At 37.7% G+C, this 18,825-nt stretch overlaps 1 protein-coding gene across 1 annotated transcript in view; it reads left to right on the top strand.

Moving 5' to 3' along the window:
- The window catches only part of znf638 (zinc finger protein 638), a 33,210-nt gene extending 16,868 nt beyond the window's left edge, over positions 1-16,342 (top strand). The window contains 26 exon segments of the mRNA XM_056461172.1: positions 1,107-2,541; positions 3,292-3,353; positions 3,464-3,502; positions 3,611-4,008; positions 4,113-4,142; positions 4,145-4,329; positions 4,502-4,645; positions 4,790-4,888; positions 4,974-5,023; positions 5,160-5,350; positions 5,431-5,465; positions 5,555-5,689; positions 5,837-5,968; positions 6,094-6,135; positions 6,784-6,915; positions 7,105-7,221; positions 7,318-7,343; positions 7,425-7,471; positions 7,474-9,104; positions 9,206-9,247; positions 9,321-10,187; positions 10,288-10,588; positions 10,767-11,087; positions 13,334-13,456; positions 15,877-15,998; positions 16,105-16,342. Of these exon segments, the coding sequence (XP_056317147.1) occupies positions 1,107-2,541; positions 3,292-3,353; positions 3,464-3,502; positions 3,611-4,008; positions 4,113-4,142; positions 4,145-4,329; positions 4,502-4,645; positions 4,790-4,888; positions 4,974-5,023; positions 5,160-5,350; positions 5,431-5,465; positions 5,555-5,689; positions 5,837-5,968; positions 6,094-6,135; positions 6,784-6,915; positions 7,105-7,221; positions 7,318-7,343; positions 7,425-7,471; positions 7,474-9,104; positions 9,206-9,247; positions 9,321-10,187; positions 10,288-10,588; positions 10,767-11,087; positions 13,334-13,456; positions 15,877-15,998; positions 16,105-16,194 (6,796 nt within the window). The 3' untranslated portion in view covers positions 16,195-16,342.
- The last annotated feature ends 2,483 nt before the right edge of the window (positions 16,343-18,825 follow it).

Below are 18,825 nucleotides of genomic sequence, written 5' to 3'. Positions count from 1 at the left end.
GCATATTGGGGATTATGGCGAAAAAATGTAGTGCGTGGCTTAAGCAGTCTGAATGACTGAAGTTGTTTTTTTAATTGAAGTTTGCAGGATAAAAAAAGCTTAACCACAGACTAGACGAAACATTCATAATAAGGTCAAAAACGCACATTTACCATTAACAAATTTAAATAAATTTAATTTAAATGTAATCCCTATTTTACTGCAGGTTATCCACGTTTGTAGCAATGATGCCAAATAAAGAAAAAGAGTAATTTTCTTGTGGGAGATATTTGTATCCTTCTGAAAATTTTTTGATTATTTTTTTATAACTTGGAAATATATGATGATGGTAGTAATTGTTGTTTCCTGTTGACTTAACAGTTTTATTTTGTAATTTATTGTTTCTTGACAAATTTACTTTTAGAAAATGCTAACATGACAATGCTAGATTAAAATGCAATTCACCACATTATATTTACTTAGTGCTTGTCAAAGCATCATAAGCCAAAGCAAAAATGTAGGTGCAATTTGTACTTTTTTTTTTTTTTTTTTTTCTGGAGAAAAAAATAATTTCAATGACAATTTTTTTTTGTACATGCAGAGAATATACATTTAGTATCTTTTTTTATTGCATTGTTCGTGAAGATGAGTCACCCTTGTTGACGGGGATGGACAATATTGACCGTCCACACTCCAATTTTTATTCTGAAAAACCAGTATTGATATAAAAAGGATAATGTACCTCTCAGATTATTAATAATTTGCAGTTGTTTAATGTCTAAAATGGGCTGGCCTATAATGTTGTTCTGTCTTAAGGCATGTTTGTCCTTCCCTGTTCACATTTAGGCAAAAAAAGGAAAGAAAACCACTTAAATCCATGCATGAAAATGTGAAGATACTCCTAAACTGTGATATTGTTTTCCTTTGTCTGTCTTGTCTTTTTTGCTTGCTGTTTTTCTTCTTCAGTGAAGACATGGAAACCTGTTTAAATCCCTTGAAGCTGGAGATTTGAGAGTGTATGACAGAAGGGGAAAATGGGCGCAGCCGTTTTACAGTTTCTGTATGAGGACATGACGACGGCAAGCCAGTAATCCATTTTGTGTGTTTTTTCCCCCTAATTTTTCCAGCTTTTCATTGTTCTTGGAAAGTTGCGTGCACCCTGTTCCAAATTCCGTGAGACATTTTGGGAATCTGCCCATCTTAAGCCCTGTCTCCCTGCAGTTGGAACAGATAAAGACTCAGTTGGCACTGCACCAGCTGAATGCAATTGTTGGCACAAGTGTCACTCCGGCTGCAGTTTCTACACCTGCTTTGACCTTGCTCAACTTGCTTAAGGTCACTATGTCGCATCCATTGTATAATCCCCGTGGAGGACCTTTCCCCAGCGGTCAAAGACCCATCGTGCCCAGCCAGTATGGTCTTGTGTCACAGCCTCGAATGGAGATGGGCACAGCCCATCTTGGCCCAGGTTCCATGTCTGGTTCTCGTGGAGGATTGTTGGGCAACGCGCCCTTCTCAATGGGACAAGGTCAGTCGCAGATTTCTACAGAAATTGAAGCTGCCATTGACCGTAACCTTCGGGGAGCCCGTGAGGAAGTGCGCATTATTTCGCAAATGCTTCAGCAACCCAAAAAAGCAGATCCTCGTCTAAGAAACGACTCCATGGATGATGTGCTTTCCTCCAGAGGCAGCGGGTTTTCAGGGTCTTCGAGATCAGATGAGGTGGACTGGTCCATGTACCAAGCCCCAAGCAAACTCTTTGCGTCAAGCATGGATCGCCCTTCCAGTTCCTCTCCGCTGTTCAAGTCTGCAGGTTTTGGTGGAGGACCAAGTGGTTTGAGCAGCCAACGTCCGCCGGAACAGCGACCAAATCGCTACACTTCAGAAAGTGCCACCAGCATCCTAGCAAGCTTTGGACTTTCTAATGAAGACCTAGAACTTCTAAGCCACTACCCAGATGATCAGCTGACTCCTGACAACCTACCGTTTATTCTACGGGACATTCGTATGCGTAAGGTGAAGAGGGATGTTGATGAGAGACCTGACTACAATAAAGTCATTGACTATGGACATTCTAGTAAATTTGACTATCCTGAGGAGAGCTCAGAAAGTTACACAACTGAACACCTGCCTAAAGAGACTTCAAAGTATGTGAGTAAGGTCTCTAGACCGGCCTTCACTGGTAGTGACATCACAAAGCAACCTCAGATGTGCCAATCAGCTCCAGGCCCCATACGTGTTCCAGACCTTCAGAAACCTTCACCAGTTGATCTGAGACCCACTAAGACGATCCCAGCGAGACCACCTGCTTCCCAGCCTGTTCCGACACCTTCCAGTCGACCTCCTCTGCAGGTACCGCCTCAGCTTGGTGTCCTTCCTATGATGTCCGTGGATGACATGCCTGGAGGTCCCAACTGGATCCCGTTCCTGTCGCCACCAGTCAGCATGCCCCCACTGAAGAGGCTACCGACTCCAACCATGATGAATGATTACTCTGCAGCTACTCCAAGAATCTTTCCTCATACATGCTCTCTATGTAACATTGAATGTGTCAAGATTAAGGTGAGTATCTTCTTAACCAGTAGTGCCTCATTTGTAAGATGTTTGCAATTTTTTGTATGTAAAGGGACAGACTCAATGTTTAATTTTTGATGTGCTGAAAACTTCAAGCTAAAACTGTATTAAATTTAACTATGAAATAAAATGCCAGACATGCTTACGTTTACTAACTGCAGTTGCCTTAATCATACAATTGCCTTAATTGCCTAAATATAGTTGCCTGATTGTGGGTTAAAATATTTTTACAGTAAGCTGATGTAAATAGTACATGTAGTAAACCATGGTTGGACAAAAAATTATTGCGCGTTGATTTTTATTGCGTATTTCAAGCCAATTCCAGTTTCAGAAGGAGATTTTTTTTTTTTTAGTCCAGTTCCTGGAAACCCAGAGGAAAGCCTAATGTAAAGCCATTTTTTCTGAAAACTAATTTAAATCTTTGGACTGGCTGAAAAAAAAATCTGAACCTGTTGTGAAGGCAGACCTGATGACTTTCCACAGTGCTGAAGAAAAAGGCAGATGATGATCTCCATTTCCATAATACCCGAGGCCACACTTTGGACTTGCTTTATATGTCAGAAGAGGTTTTGTCAAGAAAATCATGGACATTTTGTTCATCACTTATTGGACTACTGTGGATTTCTGTTATTCTTATTCTTTTTGTGTGTCTGTTTTATAATCAGCTACACTGTTTAAAACACTTTTGGTAATCAAAGTCAATTAATTGATAATTAAAGCATTTTTGTTTGTTCACAGGATTGGCTCGAACATCAGAACACAAATGTTCACATTGAGAACTGTAGGCGTCTTAGGAAACAGTGAGTGTTTTATTGCATGACTTATTGCTGATATTCACTTTCACTTAGGAATAATATTAATGATTTTCCCATTGAACATGTTAACAAAAAGCTGTTTTCTTATTTATTAGATACCCTGACTGGAAGGTTGAGTCTGTCGCTGTTTCAAGGTAATTACCTCATATATTAATTATTGAACTTTTAGAGTTTTTTTTTATTAATTGTCAAATATGTTATTAATCCAGTCAGTCTTATTTGTCAATACCAATCATCCACAGATCTGAGTCTAAATCTGAACACAGCAGCTCAAAGCGGCACGCCCGATCACACTCATACTCCAGGTCCCCCAGCCCAAAAAGACACCATGACTCTTCAAGTCGACGCAAACGATCGCGTTCCCGGTCTCGATCCAGATCCAGATCTAGATCTCGCTCCCGATCCCGCTCCCGTGGCTCTAGAAGGTATCGGCGTAGCAGAAGTCGCACCCGGTCCCCGCATAGAAAGTCTCGATCCAGTCCCTACAGACGAAGGTCGCGTAGTCCACCGTCTCAACGGGCCAGATCTCCAGGTTACAGTAGGAGGTCTCCACGTCGCTCCAGTCCACGCCGGAGCAGCCCTTCCAGGCAGCAGAGATCAAGCAGTAGTGACCTTCTAGCTATGAAACTCATGTCATCACGTAAGAACATTTTTTATAGCAGTGCTACTGCTTATTTTGCTGTTACTTTTGTCATTGTTACTTGTTGTTTCTTGTTCCAATGCAAGTTCTTATCTTTCCAATAGCTGAGCTTTCTTCAATCGCAGACAGTGATACTTTAAAGCTATGGTGAAGTCCTTGGCACCAGCGCTGCTGGCTGAACTAGCAAAGAAGAAAAGCAGTTCCACAGTTTCCTCATCAAAGGGAAGTAGCAGCAGCAGCAGGCGGTCTTCCCCTCCAAAGAAAACTGAATACTCCAGCACAAGCAGAACCTCCACCTCAAAGTCTCACAGCACTTCGAAGGTAATACTTTTTACATGAATTATGCTTGTTCCGCCATTACTTTGACTTTACTGTCATTTTCCTATTTGTTTTTAACATTGTGCTAATTAGAAACGGTTTAAAATATATACCAGTATAAATAAGTGAGGTATGTGTGTTTAACTGTTTCTTTCTTTTCTGCATTATTATGAAGCCTAATCCCAAATATGCGCCAGGCACCTCCTGTTTACTGAGGCTCCTTGGCCTTCCTATTGGGACTACAAGCAAAGATCTCACTGATGCCATTGAACCTTTTGGCAAGATTTATACTGCCATCCTCCTCAAGGCTATTAGAGAGGTGTTTATCATTTATGGCGTTGTTTTTTATGCATTTATGAGTGTACAGCTGGTTATTAATCAGGAAAATGACCTTCACTGTTTATGTGGAATTTAAATGTAGTTGTTTTAGATATTGCAAACATCAGATAATCTTTGTCTTTAGGCTTCTGTCTGTATGGAGAGAGAGGAGGATGCCAGAGCTTTGCTCAATTGCAAAAACTTGACAATTCATGGGCAAGTCATTAGGGTCTGCATGGAGAGGGTATGTTTATTTTTTTTGTCAAATCCTCTTAGAGCTGTGAAGTCTACCAAGCCATAACATTAAATTCAACCTATGTGCTTTTTAGGATGCTGAAACTGGAAGAAAATATATTAAGCCTGAAAAAGTTTTCAAGAGGTAAGTTCTCATACATGCAGTAGATCTAAAAAGAACTGTAGATTTTGTATTTAAATGTGTGTTATAGATGCATATCACTAATACCTGGTTTGAATATTTTTGAAATATAAGATTATGTGTATGTTTTGTCTCATAGAAAAGAAGCGACTACAACAAAACCAATTCAGATACCAAAAGGAAAAGCTGCAAACGTAGTTAAGGTACCTCAGCCAGCTAAAGCAAAAGAGGTGACAGGTTTCAAGGCAACTCAAGCAACTAAGGGAAAACCAACTGAGATGAAAAAGACAGTGCCTGCAGCTAAACCTAAACCTCCTGCCAAGGTTCCAGGTAATCAATTGCATCTTTCACTGTAGTGTTTCTGTTGTCATGTAGGCCAATCTGTGTAACATTTTGTATGTGTTATTTAGCAGAAACAGCAGTTGCCAAGAAGGTTGTAAAGAAGGTATGCTATTTGATTCCCCTCTAAACTGTATTTTTGTCCTCAAATACAAAGCGCTTAAACCCACTTTCACTTTCTTTCTTTGACTACAGGAAATACCCTGGAGAAAAAATATAGTGGAAATAACAAACCTTCCAGAGGCAGGGGTTACTGAAGAAGAACTCACCAACCTTGCTAAACCTTATGGCTTCACTGAAACCCCTGTCATAGCAATCAACCAACAAAAGGTAATGATGCAAATCAATTACATAAAAAACATTTGTACAATAGCTTGTTCTATTATCTAATTTTAATTACTTTGAATTAATCATTGCTGGGTTTTATGATGTATATGGTATTATATAGTATACTCTAACAGTTTTTATGCGTTTTAGGCCTATCTGCAGATGCCCAACACCGAGGCAGTTGAAAAAATGGTGAAGGCCTTTTCAGAGACCCCAGCTAAAGTAAAAGAGAAAGAGATAACCATAAAGATGATGATGCAACCCATCGATCTGAACTACACTGTGAGTGTGCACTCCATCTGTTTCAACAGTTATATCTTTAGTGCATTATTTCTCAAAAACATTCATATATTCTTGATTAATACTTGTTAGTACTTACTAGTTGTTTTATATTTTTCCCTCTAAAGGAGTCAGTATTCAGAGTGCTCATGGGTATGGAGAAATCACCAGTAAGTATATTCTGACATATATGCTGAACCCAAATAATCTGAAACAACAATATCATGTAAATTATACTGTGGCTGATATTTTCCTCAAGGGCTGCAACAGAATGAAAATTCTGGGCCCAAAAAAGTTCTGGATGCACTCAGACATAATATTTTGGAAGTCTGATCTGCAGATTCCAATTTTTGCTTATTCTGTTTTTCTATAAAATAATTATTATTACATAATATTAAATATCATATTCTGAAGAACTATAAATTACAGCAAATTGACAGACCGTTGTCTGGTTTTTAGGTAGTTGGAGCATTGTAATTACTCTTGCTTCTCACCATAGTATGCTACCATGACACATGCTATGTGCATATACTAGTGCATATGAGATGAATAACATCAGTATGTATTAACAGACTATGATATATTACTGAACCAATACCAAATCATCCCCATTTGCATCACGGTGCATTAAAAACACAATTTTAAGACCCCTATGTTCCTGCATGTGTAAGAGGATTAAAGAACTCAGGTGGTCGTGGCGGCAAATCTTTTTACACACAATTTTAGACTCAGCCGTTTTTCTCTTTCGGCCCTAAACCGATAAATTTTCAGCAGCTCTAAATTCAGTGCATCAATAATTTTTTGCCTTCTAATTGCAGGAAATTATGACTTTACCAGAACGGCTTCTCATTGTTGGCAATGTGCCAAAAATGCTTGGGGCAATCAAGGAAATAGAAACTGTAGTCAAGCGCTATGGTGTCTTCAAGAAGGTTTTACCTCTTAATGGCAGGGTAAGAAAACCATCTTCAGCTTTTAGATTAATAATATAATTTTATTTTATATGCATAATCTATGCTGAGAAACCGAAAACGGTTCCTAAGCGGAGTTTTTGTTTTCAGTCTTATATCTATTTATTCTTATTAAAGAAAGTAAAATATATTTGCTGACAGTAGCATTGTTTTTTTTTTTTTCAATCTCAGGTGATTTTTGAAATGGAAAATGCTGCAAGTGCTCGAGCAATCTTTATCCGCTTCGTAAAGTTTCGTTGTACAGTCCAGGACAAGGTTCTTACCTTCCAGCTAGCCAAACCGCTCAAGGTAGTTTAGCAGGCATTGCTAACTATTTGCATGTATGTTATAAACTTGTGCAGATTCAGTAAATTAAGAATGACCTTGTTATGATTTATTTAACAGCTGAAAAAGAAGCCGGATGCAAAAGGGTAAGAGGAGAAGTAAAATATTTTCTTTGTTTTATAAAAAAGTGTTCTGGAAATACTAAACAAAATGTCCACTTTCTTTAGGGCAAAACCTTCTGCTAAACCACCTGCAAAACCTAATACTGTCAAAGTTCAAAACCAGTGGCTGCAGCTCCTGCTGAACCAGCTGTCAAAAAAGATGAAAAACCTTCTGCCGCAGCTAAAACTGTTGCGCCTAAAGGAGAGGACAGTATTGTTATTAGCGATAATGAAGTAATTTTGATTGAAAGTGATGATGAAGAAAAGCTAAAAGCTAAAACAGCTGCAGCTAAACTCGCTGAGGCTACTAAAGACAGTGCAGTTCCTAATGCAGACACAGCAGTTTCTGAGAATAAAGTGGAATTAAACATCCAAGATGCTAAAAAATTCGGCACAGTCACCCCAGAGACTGGATCTGTGACAAAAGAGCTTGAAACCGGGTCTTCAGTCACCAAGATAGAAGCTGAGTCTATAAAGAAGGAGCTTGAAGTTGAATCCTCTGCTCCCACTTATGAATCTGCCACTGAATCTGTGAACAAGGAGCTTGAGGTTACAGAAGCTACAGTTTCAGTTGAGTCTGAGAAAGCAGACCTTCATGTGGAATCAGCTGTTCCTGCTTCACAATCTGCAATTTCTGTTGAATCTGTGAATGAAGAACATAAAGAGGGATCCTCAACATATGCTTTAGAGTCTGGAAAGACAGATCTTGAAGTTAAATCTACTTCAGAATCTGCAGTTTTAGTGGAGTCTGCAAAAGCAGAGCATGAATTGGTTTCTCCAGAATCTGCCATTCCAGTTGAGACAACTGAGCAGTCAGAGGCTGACTCGAAAAAGGATCAGGATGTCCCACAAGCTGAAGATGCTCCCAAAGAACCCCTATCTACATCTGTGGAAGGCAAAATTAAGGATGAAAAGTTAGCCGAGGATGGAGAAATGGAGCTTGGTGCTTCAGGTGTAAGCAGTGAGGAAATGGCAGTAGAGCCCATGGAGACCCAGAGTACTGAAGAAACTACCAAAGACACTGATGTCAAAGAGGATGACTGTAAACAACAGGAGCGTATCGTCGACAGCGAGGGCCAATCAAAGGACTTGACACCAACTGAAAATGTAGAGGGGGACATTAACCTTCAAACTGAAGCTGGATCTGATGCATCTGACTCCGTTCCAACCTCAGATCCCACCTCTGACCTGCCCTCCACTTCCAATAAAGCTTTCAGTAATTCATCTGTCACAGTTACATGTGCCTCGGATAGTCACCATGTAGTGCCTGAGCCCTTCCTAATAAATGACCAGTCTTTGGACTTTCCTCCAGTTACACAGGAGATACTGAAGGCTCTTGAATTAGCTGTCCATCAGTGTCGCTTACAGTCTTCATTAAAACGAGCTGAAGAGGAAGCCAAACAGAATGCTGAGACAGAGAAAAAAGCTGCAGAAAAGAAAACAGCAAAAGGTCAGACAGGTGCTAAAAAGCCTGCTCAAGCCACCAAGAAAGCCACTCCAGCTCAAACTAAAAAGATGCAAGCAGAAAAGGAGAAAAAGTCTCAGAGCTCTGGGTCCAAAGGCAAGACTACTGACACCTCTTCTCCAGAGAAAGATAGCACTTCTAGGCATAGGACCAGAGGTAATTCTGAAGAGGAGGGTACTACTCGCAGGCGTGGAGGATCCTCTGGGGCTTCCTCGCTGAGGAGCAGGCGGGAATCCAGCCCTCCATCGAAGCGAACAAGAGGGCATGATGTTGATTCCAGGGTGAGTAAGATGAAAATAAATATTATTTAAGGACGTTTAAATGATCGCCTCAATGCTTTAGTTCTTACTCGCAGAAACTTAAACTTTTTTTTCTTTTAAAGAGACCCTCGAGGACTCACTCAAGAACAAGAGCATCTGTAAAGGTCAGTGTTAAGATTTAACATGTTTCAGTTTAAAAACTAAAGATAGGCAATGCCAAGTAATTTTTCTTTTCAGGAAAAAGAAGACGAGTCCTTTTCATTCAACTTTGATGAGTTTGTGACCGTTGATGAAGTAGGGGATGATGCTGAGGACATTGTGGCCTCAACAGCAGAGTCCTCTGCCATGGATGAGAATATCGAAGATAACCCCGATCCCCATACTCTTACTGCACAGTCAGAGGCAGATCAACCCAAACCAACAGATAGCGGTGTTCCTTCTGAGACAAGTGAATCTGAAATTAATAAATGTGTGGAAGAATTGGAAGCCAAGGCTGAAGAAACCACACAGGTTGATGTTGATATTGCAGAGGAGCAGGAATCTCTGGAAGATAGCTCTGATAAACCACCAGAGACCGACATTAGATGTGAGACAGAAGAGCCTTGTACTGTCACAGAAACCTCTTCAGCAGAGACAAACACCAATGAGGAGTCCCTTCCAGCTATTAAAGAAAGTTCTGGCATTGAAACATTGGATGAATTAGAGCCAAGTCAGGCTGTTTCTTCTTCACCTTCACAAAAGGAAGGATCCCCTCCACGTTCTGCAGAAACGCTAGAAAAATTTAAAGATAATCACTCCGAGGAGCCTGAAACATGTGCCCCTGAGATGGAGAATAAAGAAGAGGCAGCCGACCAGACCCCTGAACTTCCATCCCATGATGCTTTGGTCACTCTTGATGAGGTCAGCGAGGGTGAGGAAGATTTTATTGATGAAACAAATGAGGAACCGCTTTTAAAGGCAGATGAATTGCCTGAGATGCTTCTAACAGTTGATGAGGTTGGAGATGATGAAACTGGAATTGAAGAATACCAGCTGGAGAAAGAACTTCAAGGCCTAGTCACACTGGATGAGATTGTTGATGAAGAAGAGGAGTTTGATCCAGAGGTCAGTACTACTTTTTTTTTTTTTATTGCCATTACTGAAATGGTGTTCAAAATACCATTGGTTACTTTGATTTGGTTTGGTTCATGGTATTTCTTTTCAGACTCTGGTAACCTTGGATGAGGCCAAAGGGGATGATGAGGAGATTGAGGAATTGGAGCAGAGTGAATCTATGCCTACCAGTCCCAGGACCACAACACCGATCGTACCAGAGGAACCTGTGAAATCACCAAGACAAGAAGATGATGCTTGTTACCTTGAAGAGCTTCGCAAGATGAACTTCGTAACTGTAGATGAAGTTGGAGAGGAGGAGGAGGAGCAGCCACCTTGTGAAGAGGTCAAAGAGGAGAAGCAAGTTAAGAAGAGAGCTACAAGGGGCAGAAAGAGGGCTCGTCAGACCCCAGGTGAGTAAATTAGAAAGATTATTTTTCTCTCTCAAACATTGCTATTTTCAAACCCGCATTTTTATACGCAGTTTGGCTTTCTGCTTTTTTTTTTTGTCCTCTGCTGATTATATAACTGATCAAATGCAAGTGCCAAGCAGATTTTGTAAGCAATTTTGTCTACTTTTGCTCTTTGTAGTGAGACGTTCCACAAGAGGAAAAAGAGGGAGCGCAAAGGTTGTAGAAGAGCCTGAAGAAGAAGAAGAACCTGAGGCGACAGCTGAACCTGAACCAATGCCAGAGGCATCCATAGTTGAGAGTCCTTCTGCAGCTGTAGAATCTGTGGATCTTGCTGTTCAACCAGAACCACAAAAGGCTGAAACCATGATGGTTACAGATTCATTGACTGCAGAGGTATCAGAAGAGGACAGGATTAAAGCTAAAGATGATGACGGCTCCACAAAGTCAGAAACTGATACTCCTGACACACCAGCTTCTGATAAAAACCCCACAATTAAAGGTATGTTGTTTCGTAAGCCTGGGACACACCAAACTGACAGTCAGACAATATTGGCAATAATACACTATGACTGTAGTTTGGTGCGAACAGCTGTTACTCGGCCAATTTAAATTGCCTGAAAAGAACTACTAGTGATGGTACAGTATACCTGTAAAAATTCTTCCAACAATTGAAAAAAATTATGATAATGATCATTTTTAAATTGGTCTGTCTGTGCAATGAATAATTACAGAATAGTGTGTGCAATACATCTTTGCGTTTATGATTGTTTATAAGCAGATTCACTGACATACTTTCACCCTAAATTAAATTAATCAGTTATATCAATCAATTAAATCATCTGTTGAGTGTTTGAAATAGATATTTTTTGTGACCACACATGGGCTCATATCACAGAATAATGAAATTTAAATAAAAAATTTTTGCATAATATATTGCCACAAATGCATCTATTACCTTAATGTTTGATTCACTTATCAGAGTAAATAATCTACTGATGTCTTTTTGTTCGTGGCATTTTTAACTGCCCAGTATGAATAAAACAAATAACTTTACAATGTGTGATCCCAACACAACTACTACTTGCGCATTTTATATGATCCTGAAAAGCTTGATTGTTCTTGTAAATCGGGAAAGGTACCGAAACTGGGTACTTAATAGGTATCGGTGCTACATTATAAAAGACCAAAGTATCGATAAGCTCTGAAGTTAACGGTTCTGCTATCGGTACTGGAGAATTATTGCTGAACAAACATTACTTACAGTTGTATAATTTAACTCAGAGGTTCTCAACCTTTTTCACTTCGGGGCCCACTTTTTTCTCGGATCAATTTTTGAAGGCAGACCTGTCTGACATTTTCTCTAAAATGCTTGTATGAAATGCACATTTAAACCTTTATTTATTAACAAATATATAAGAGAACCACAGGTCAACAGGGAGATTCCAAAAGACCAGCTTCTGCTTTAAACTGGACTGACTGAGTATCTATTAAATATCTACTATTCAAAAATATACAGACAAATGTAAAATATAATGAAACACCCTAAATCTGTTGAAACGCGTTGATCTGATGGCGGTTGATTTTGCAGTTGGATATTATTGGGAGGTCACAGGCAAAAACAGTGAACAGCTCCGCCAGAACGTGTCTGAAGCTCAAGTTTATTTTACATTCTATGGCAGAAACACCATTGAGTCTCGTTAAATCCTCCTGTATGTGTGCGGTTCCATTATAAAATACTCACAGGACATTATTTTGGACAAGCATGCAAATATATTAAATAGTTCACACAAAAATACACAAAGACAGATTTTCACTTTCACTTCACACATAGTTTGTGAATGAACAGGCATGTGTGTACTAGTTGCTGACACGATCATGAGGCTGTTTTTGCACTGAGTTTGAAGTAATCAGAGAACAGGAGAATGCATTACTTTGATCATGTTAATATAGCATATTAATTATGAAATCCAAAAATTAAAGTATAACATTGAGAGTTCTTTTTAAACTATCTCGTGGCCCACCTGCAGGATGGATGAGGCCCACTAATGGGCCGCGGCCCACCGGTTGAGAATCCTTGATTTAACTGACCAATCTTTTTTAATTTGCCTGCACAGTTGACAATCTCACATGAGAAATGCTTGTGTTTCTGGAGAGTGCGTCAATATAAAAGACTTCACAGTTCTCGGCTGTGCGCACTCAGTAAAGCCTCGCACTAAGCACACACATAGCTCGTGTGCACGCGCACACAGCTCGTAAGCTTGTGGAGTGAATCAAACGAGTTGTATTTCCCAAGTGAACAGCAAAAATGCCAGATGAAACAAATGCAACAAGTTGTTTTCTTGTATAAGTGGAAACGCAACCAATCTGGCTAAGTAAAAGTATCTTTTAAAAGTGCATTTACTGCAATGAAAAGTTTTTGACTGCCTATAGCTCTCAATGGTAACGTTACATCATCCACATCACGCAGTCAATCACCTAAATTAGTACAATTTTAGTAGTTAAATAAACACACATTCGGATACAATGAAAAGAGTATTGTCTTTCTGCAGGAGCCTAAATAAATCTTAAACATTAAAAATGTGTGTGTCAGTCACGATAAAGGGTATGTGAAGGCTGCACAGCGTCATCTGTATGCACTCAACATAGAAGTACAAATCAGCCTTTAGTTGGCTAGTGTATCCTGTTGATATGTTTGTGTTTGTTTGCACTATTGCATGTTATTACCAGTTTACTTGCTGTTCACAGAGGAGTCCAAGGACCGGCGTGAGATTGACCCAATAGAGGAACCCGAAGCCAAGAGGTCCCGCTCTCAGTCCCCTGTTATTGAAGACTTCACTATGCCCCCGTTCAACCCAGACAACCCCATTGGTAAGAGATCAGCTAAAAATCATGCTGTTCTTGTGGATAAGAGTTTTTTGAAGGTAGAAAATATAAGATGTTCTCGCTATGCCAGTTATGGCTCTTTCTATGATAAATGGCAACACATCATAACTTATTTTCACTCACTTTTAAGTTAAATTTGTATTTAATTATTTTTAGCATAGTTTATTACTATTATTTTTTGTTATTTACTCCTTTTTTTAATTACTAGTATTATTATTTTTAACATTTTATTTTTGGTTATTTGTAAAAAAAATTTATTTACTGTTATTATTATTTTTAAATATGGTTTATTATTATTCTTGTTATTTGCTAATTTTTTATTTATTTACTATTATTATTTTTAGCATATTTGATTATTATTTTGGTTATTTACTCGTTTTTTTATTTACTATTATTATTTTTTTGGAGTTTACATTTGGGCACGTGCTGATTTTCACTGAGGTAAAACAAAAACACAGACACAGGGGAGACAGTGAATGTGGAATGTTTGATACCGCACGTTGTATAAGAGAAAAAAAAACTGCATTTTTCCTGAGCACTGTGAATTGAGACACACTACTCCTTCACATGGTATTTTCTGCAAACGTTAAATAGCTATTATGCAATATTTTATGCAGGCAATCAGTCTCACATTATTTTACAAGCGGTAAAACAAACACACAAGACCGCACGTCGTATAAGAGAACAAAAAACTCTCCACATTTCTGTGTAACTTAGATGCACTGGGTAGGTAGCGTCAGAAAGCCGTGTGTGTATAGACTGTCACAAAATGCGGTGAAAATTCAACACAATGGTAATAGTTTGATTGCGACATTTACACTCAGAGCTGCATTTACAGCAGATCTTTCAGTCCATAATATTGTAGTCATATTAACGTACTGTAAACTTAGTAACTGAATCATTTTGACTAAAGTATGTCTTTATACACCGAAAGAGTACTGCTGAATACTAATTAACTTTGCCATCTGAACAAACAAAGACCACTGATCACACACACTTACCAAATCTGTAGAGACAGGACAGTCAACACCAACTGGAGCCGCGTCTTTATTAAAAGGAGACGAGCGGCAAATCCAGATTTCACCATTTCCAGAAGGGAAAAGCTCTCAGGTAAAAAATTTTCCTTAGACTCGTATTTCTGTCGTGCACTGTAAACCACACGTGAGTCCAGCTGCACTTTCATAGTGGGAAAGTGAAGAAAAACAAGAACAGTTTGAAGACACTGGTCGTCAGTGTTGTGTTTATTAATGTGCTGTAACAAATGTTTTTTTTTTCCACTTGTTTTGGCAAAACAATGTGGTGTCTCTCTGCCGTCTGAACACCGTATAAAGTAAAAACAGTCTTCGCAGCTATCATGCATATTAATGAAGTTGCACTGCATACACAATGGAGCGCGCTGATAGGTTTGAACCAAGTCTTTCTCATGAATGAATGTAGCACACTCAGAGACGTCATAAAGTACTCCCAGGTACAGACATCCAGTCTACACGCTGGAATACACGCTAAGATCTCATGACTGTGACGCAGCTTCAAAAATTCGTTTCAAACCGGAAGAACAAATTTGCTCGATATAACGCAAAAACAACCAATTTTTTACTTTTATGTGAAATATGTGTCTTAATAGGGTTTTTAGCAGCGTAGGACACATATATGACTGTCAACAGCACAAAAAATGTGTTTTGGTGTTTCGTGACCCTTTAACATTTTATTATTATTGTTATTTACTTATTTTGTATTTACTATTATTTTTTAACTTTTTTTATATATAATTTTTTTATTTACTATTATTTAATTTTATTTTATTAATATTTTTTTGGTTATTTACTCATTTTTTATTTAGTATTATTATTTGTTTACACATTTTATTAATATTATTTTGGTTATTTTTTTATTTACTATTATTATTTTTTGCATATTTATTTTTTTGTTATTTACTCATCTTTTATTTACTATTATTATTATTTAATATATTTTATAATTTTTTTGTTACTCGTTTTTTATTTACTATTATTTTTAACATTTATTATCATTGTTGTTCTTTACTAATTTTTTATTTACTATTATTTTTTTTTACATTTTATTATTTATAGTTATTTACTCATTTTTACCATTATTTTTAACATATTTTATTAATTTTATTTACTTTTTTATTTACTATTATTTTAACATATTTTATTATTTTTGTTATTTACTATTTTTATTTTTTTACATATTATTTTTGTTTTTTACTTTATTTATTATTATTATTTGCAAAATATTTTATTAATATTATCGTTGTTGTTGTTGTTTACTTTTATTTTATTTTTTATATATATATATTTTTTTGTTATTTATTTTTTCATATTTAATATAAAGCTTTGTTTGATGAATCTGTGAAATCTTAACTGCTTATTTCTGTTCCACAGGTATTGATTTTGTGATTCCCAGGACAGGTTTCTTCTGCAAACTTTGCTCTTTGTTCTACGTCAATGAAGATACGGCTAAGAAAAGTCACTGTAGTAGCTTAAAGCATTACCAGAACATGGAGGTACAACAATGTTTTAAACTGTTTTGAGACATTTAGATATTTTGTTTCATATTGAACCATTAGATCTATTTATATTAAACTTGTATCCAATTTATCTGTTCTTCAGAAATACTATAAGAAGCAGAGGTCTCAGCAGCAGCAGCAGGGTGGCTCTTCATCACAGTCAGCAGCCAGTCAAGGTTCAGCATCTGAATAGTCTTTATTAAGAGATTTTGTTTATTTAGTTTCTTTTTTTGTATTAATGCTACCGGATGGGTCCAATTGCTTTGTTGTAAAGTTTTATTTGTTCTTGTTTAGAATTTATTAGCTCATGCTAAATAAAGACATCACAATCTCAAGTCAAACTTGTCTATATGTGTGTCTTTTAGTGTCTTTAATGTTGTAATCTGAATAATTGAGACAAGACATCACTTACATATTTTATATTCCTATGTTTGCCTAAAGCTTTTATCGTTAAGAAGTTCAGGAAAAGACAAAGACGTATTCGACAGAGACTTCGCAAACTTCAAGGGCGGATTATTACGGCTGATCACTTCAATGCTCGCAGGAGATGGCTCACTTTCCAAAATAATCAACAAACACGCCATCTTGAGAACACTTGGGAAATATACCCGGAGAACAAGGGATTCTTCATCAATTAGCAGCCATAACCTTGGATGGTGACACATCTGGTGACCCGCCAAAGAATATCTTGTTATATACCCAAGGTAGACTTTAATTACCATGCAAAGAGTGAATAACCCCACTTCAGATTACAACACATTTATTACTGTGCTTAGTGAAATGGGCTTTCTTATTTTTACTCACACTTAACACTTCAACAGTGCCCTACCAGTAATGAGATCTACCAGTGTTACATCAGCAATGGAATTTAAGAGTAAGAAATATATCTGTAGTCGTTTCTGATGAGTTGATTTAGGTGTGTTTGATTAGGAAGAGGTTAAGTGTGTACTGTTGGTGTGCCTTTAGGAACAGGGTTGGGAAATACCGGTCTAGGGTTTTGTTTTTGTATTTGTTTATTCATCCTGGAGTGGACATTTGATTTGATTTATCAATGAGATTCCTTTAGGTTAGGTGTGAATCTAATATATTCCTTTGAAAATCATTTCAAAATATGGTCCTAAACAAAATTAATTTATAAATATAGTGAAGAGTGGATCTTGGAACTTTAGTAGTTTAGTTTATTAAGGTAATCAAGCATAATCTTCAAATCTGGTTCATTATTAGAACTGATTTTGAGAATTGTAGTGCTTCATGATATAGTTTTTAATTTTTTTTTTTTTTTTTTTTGTTACTCATTCCTTTATTTTAAATATCACAGTTGTTACCGTTAAGCAGCAGTTTATTGCTTGCCTTTTTAAATAATATCTGTTGTTGTACTATTCTTCCTACTATTAAAGGGATAGTTCATCACAAATATTCATCCATTGTTTACTTTCCCTCCAATTATTCCAAACCTCAATGAGTTTCTTTTGTTGAATGAACTAAAGATGATTTGAAGAATGTTGTAAACCAGCAGCCATTTATATCTATGGTTAGAACAAAAAATATGGCAATCAATTGCTGCTGATCTACATTGGACTCACTTTCATAACATCAAAATGTTTGTTTATGCTATTTATAATTGTTTAAATCGGCCAAAATAATAAATGCTGAACAGCTTATGTAGAATTTCAAAGGTTTTTCCTCATAAAGGGGGAAAAGTTCAAGTAACTGGCAGAAAAGCGAAAGAAAAGGCGGCTTGTACACGTTTTTGAAAACCATTGTGCATGCTCAAATTAGTCTTTTTGGCTGTGTTCATATGGATTCTGTTGTTTACTGTTGTTTTCAGATGGGCTCGTGGAAATAGATTTCTTTTAAATGTAGGCTAATGAGAAAAGTGTGCATGTTCACTTTCCCGAACTCTCACATTCAATCTGCCCAGTTGGTGGAATGAACTCCCTAACTACATCAGAACAGCCGAGTCACTTGCTGTCTTCAAGAAACGACTAAAAACGCAACTGTTTAGTCTCCACTTTTCCTCCTAATCTGCAATTGCCTCTCTGGCTATACCACTAACTGAGCCCTCTCTCTCTCTCTCTCTCTCTCTCTCTCTCTCTCTCTCTCTCTCTCTCTCTCTCTCTCTCTCTCTCTCTATTAAAAAAAAAAAAAAAAAAAAAAAAAAAAAATTTCTACTAATGTTTTGCTTCTTAGACTTTTACACGCCTGAAACTTGTCTATAGCGCTTGTTCACTGCTGCTCTTATAGTTGTGTAAATTGCTTCCTTGTCCTCATTTGTAAGTCGCTTTGGATAAAAGCGTCTGCTAAATGACTAAATGTAAATGTAAATGTACTTGACCAAGGTGAGTTCAATACGACGGTAAGAGTGGAGCCACTCTAATTTCACGTCCGTCGGTGTGTGGTTCTCCGCAGTTTGCGTACGTAAACACACTATTGCGAATAATATTGTATGTTTGTTGCTCGAAATCTGCCGCCCGCCCATCAACATTCCAGTGTAACCGGCACAGACTGGCGCCCGGTTAGCTCGTGCGGCGAGGCGAGGAGGACCTCAGGGAAACACGGGAGGCCGGGTGTGGGACCTGCTGCCTGGGTTGTGGTGGGTGGGAGCAGCGTGGCGCACTCACCTTCTATTTTAAACTTTACTTTAAAAGTTTAGTTTACTATAGTTTAAAATAGAAAATATTGTAAGCGTATGTCTGTTTGTTGTGATGTTTTCACTTGGTTTATCAGGGTTATTAAAGACTTATTTTAACGGCGTGTTGCACTGCGGTCAAGCCAGCCACGATCCAGAACAACACGGTCAAGATGAGCGCGATTTATTATGAGC

The sequence above is a fragment of the Danio aesculapii genome, chromosome 7 (genome assembly GCF_903798145.1).
Source record: "Danio aesculapii chromosome 7, fDanAes4.1, whole genome shotgun sequence".
NCBI lineage: Eukaryota > Metazoa > Chordata > Actinopteri > Cypriniformes > Danionidae > Danio > Danio aesculapii.
Note: the sequence above shows the minus strand (reverse complement) of the source record. Positions and strands in the feature narration are given on the sequence as shown.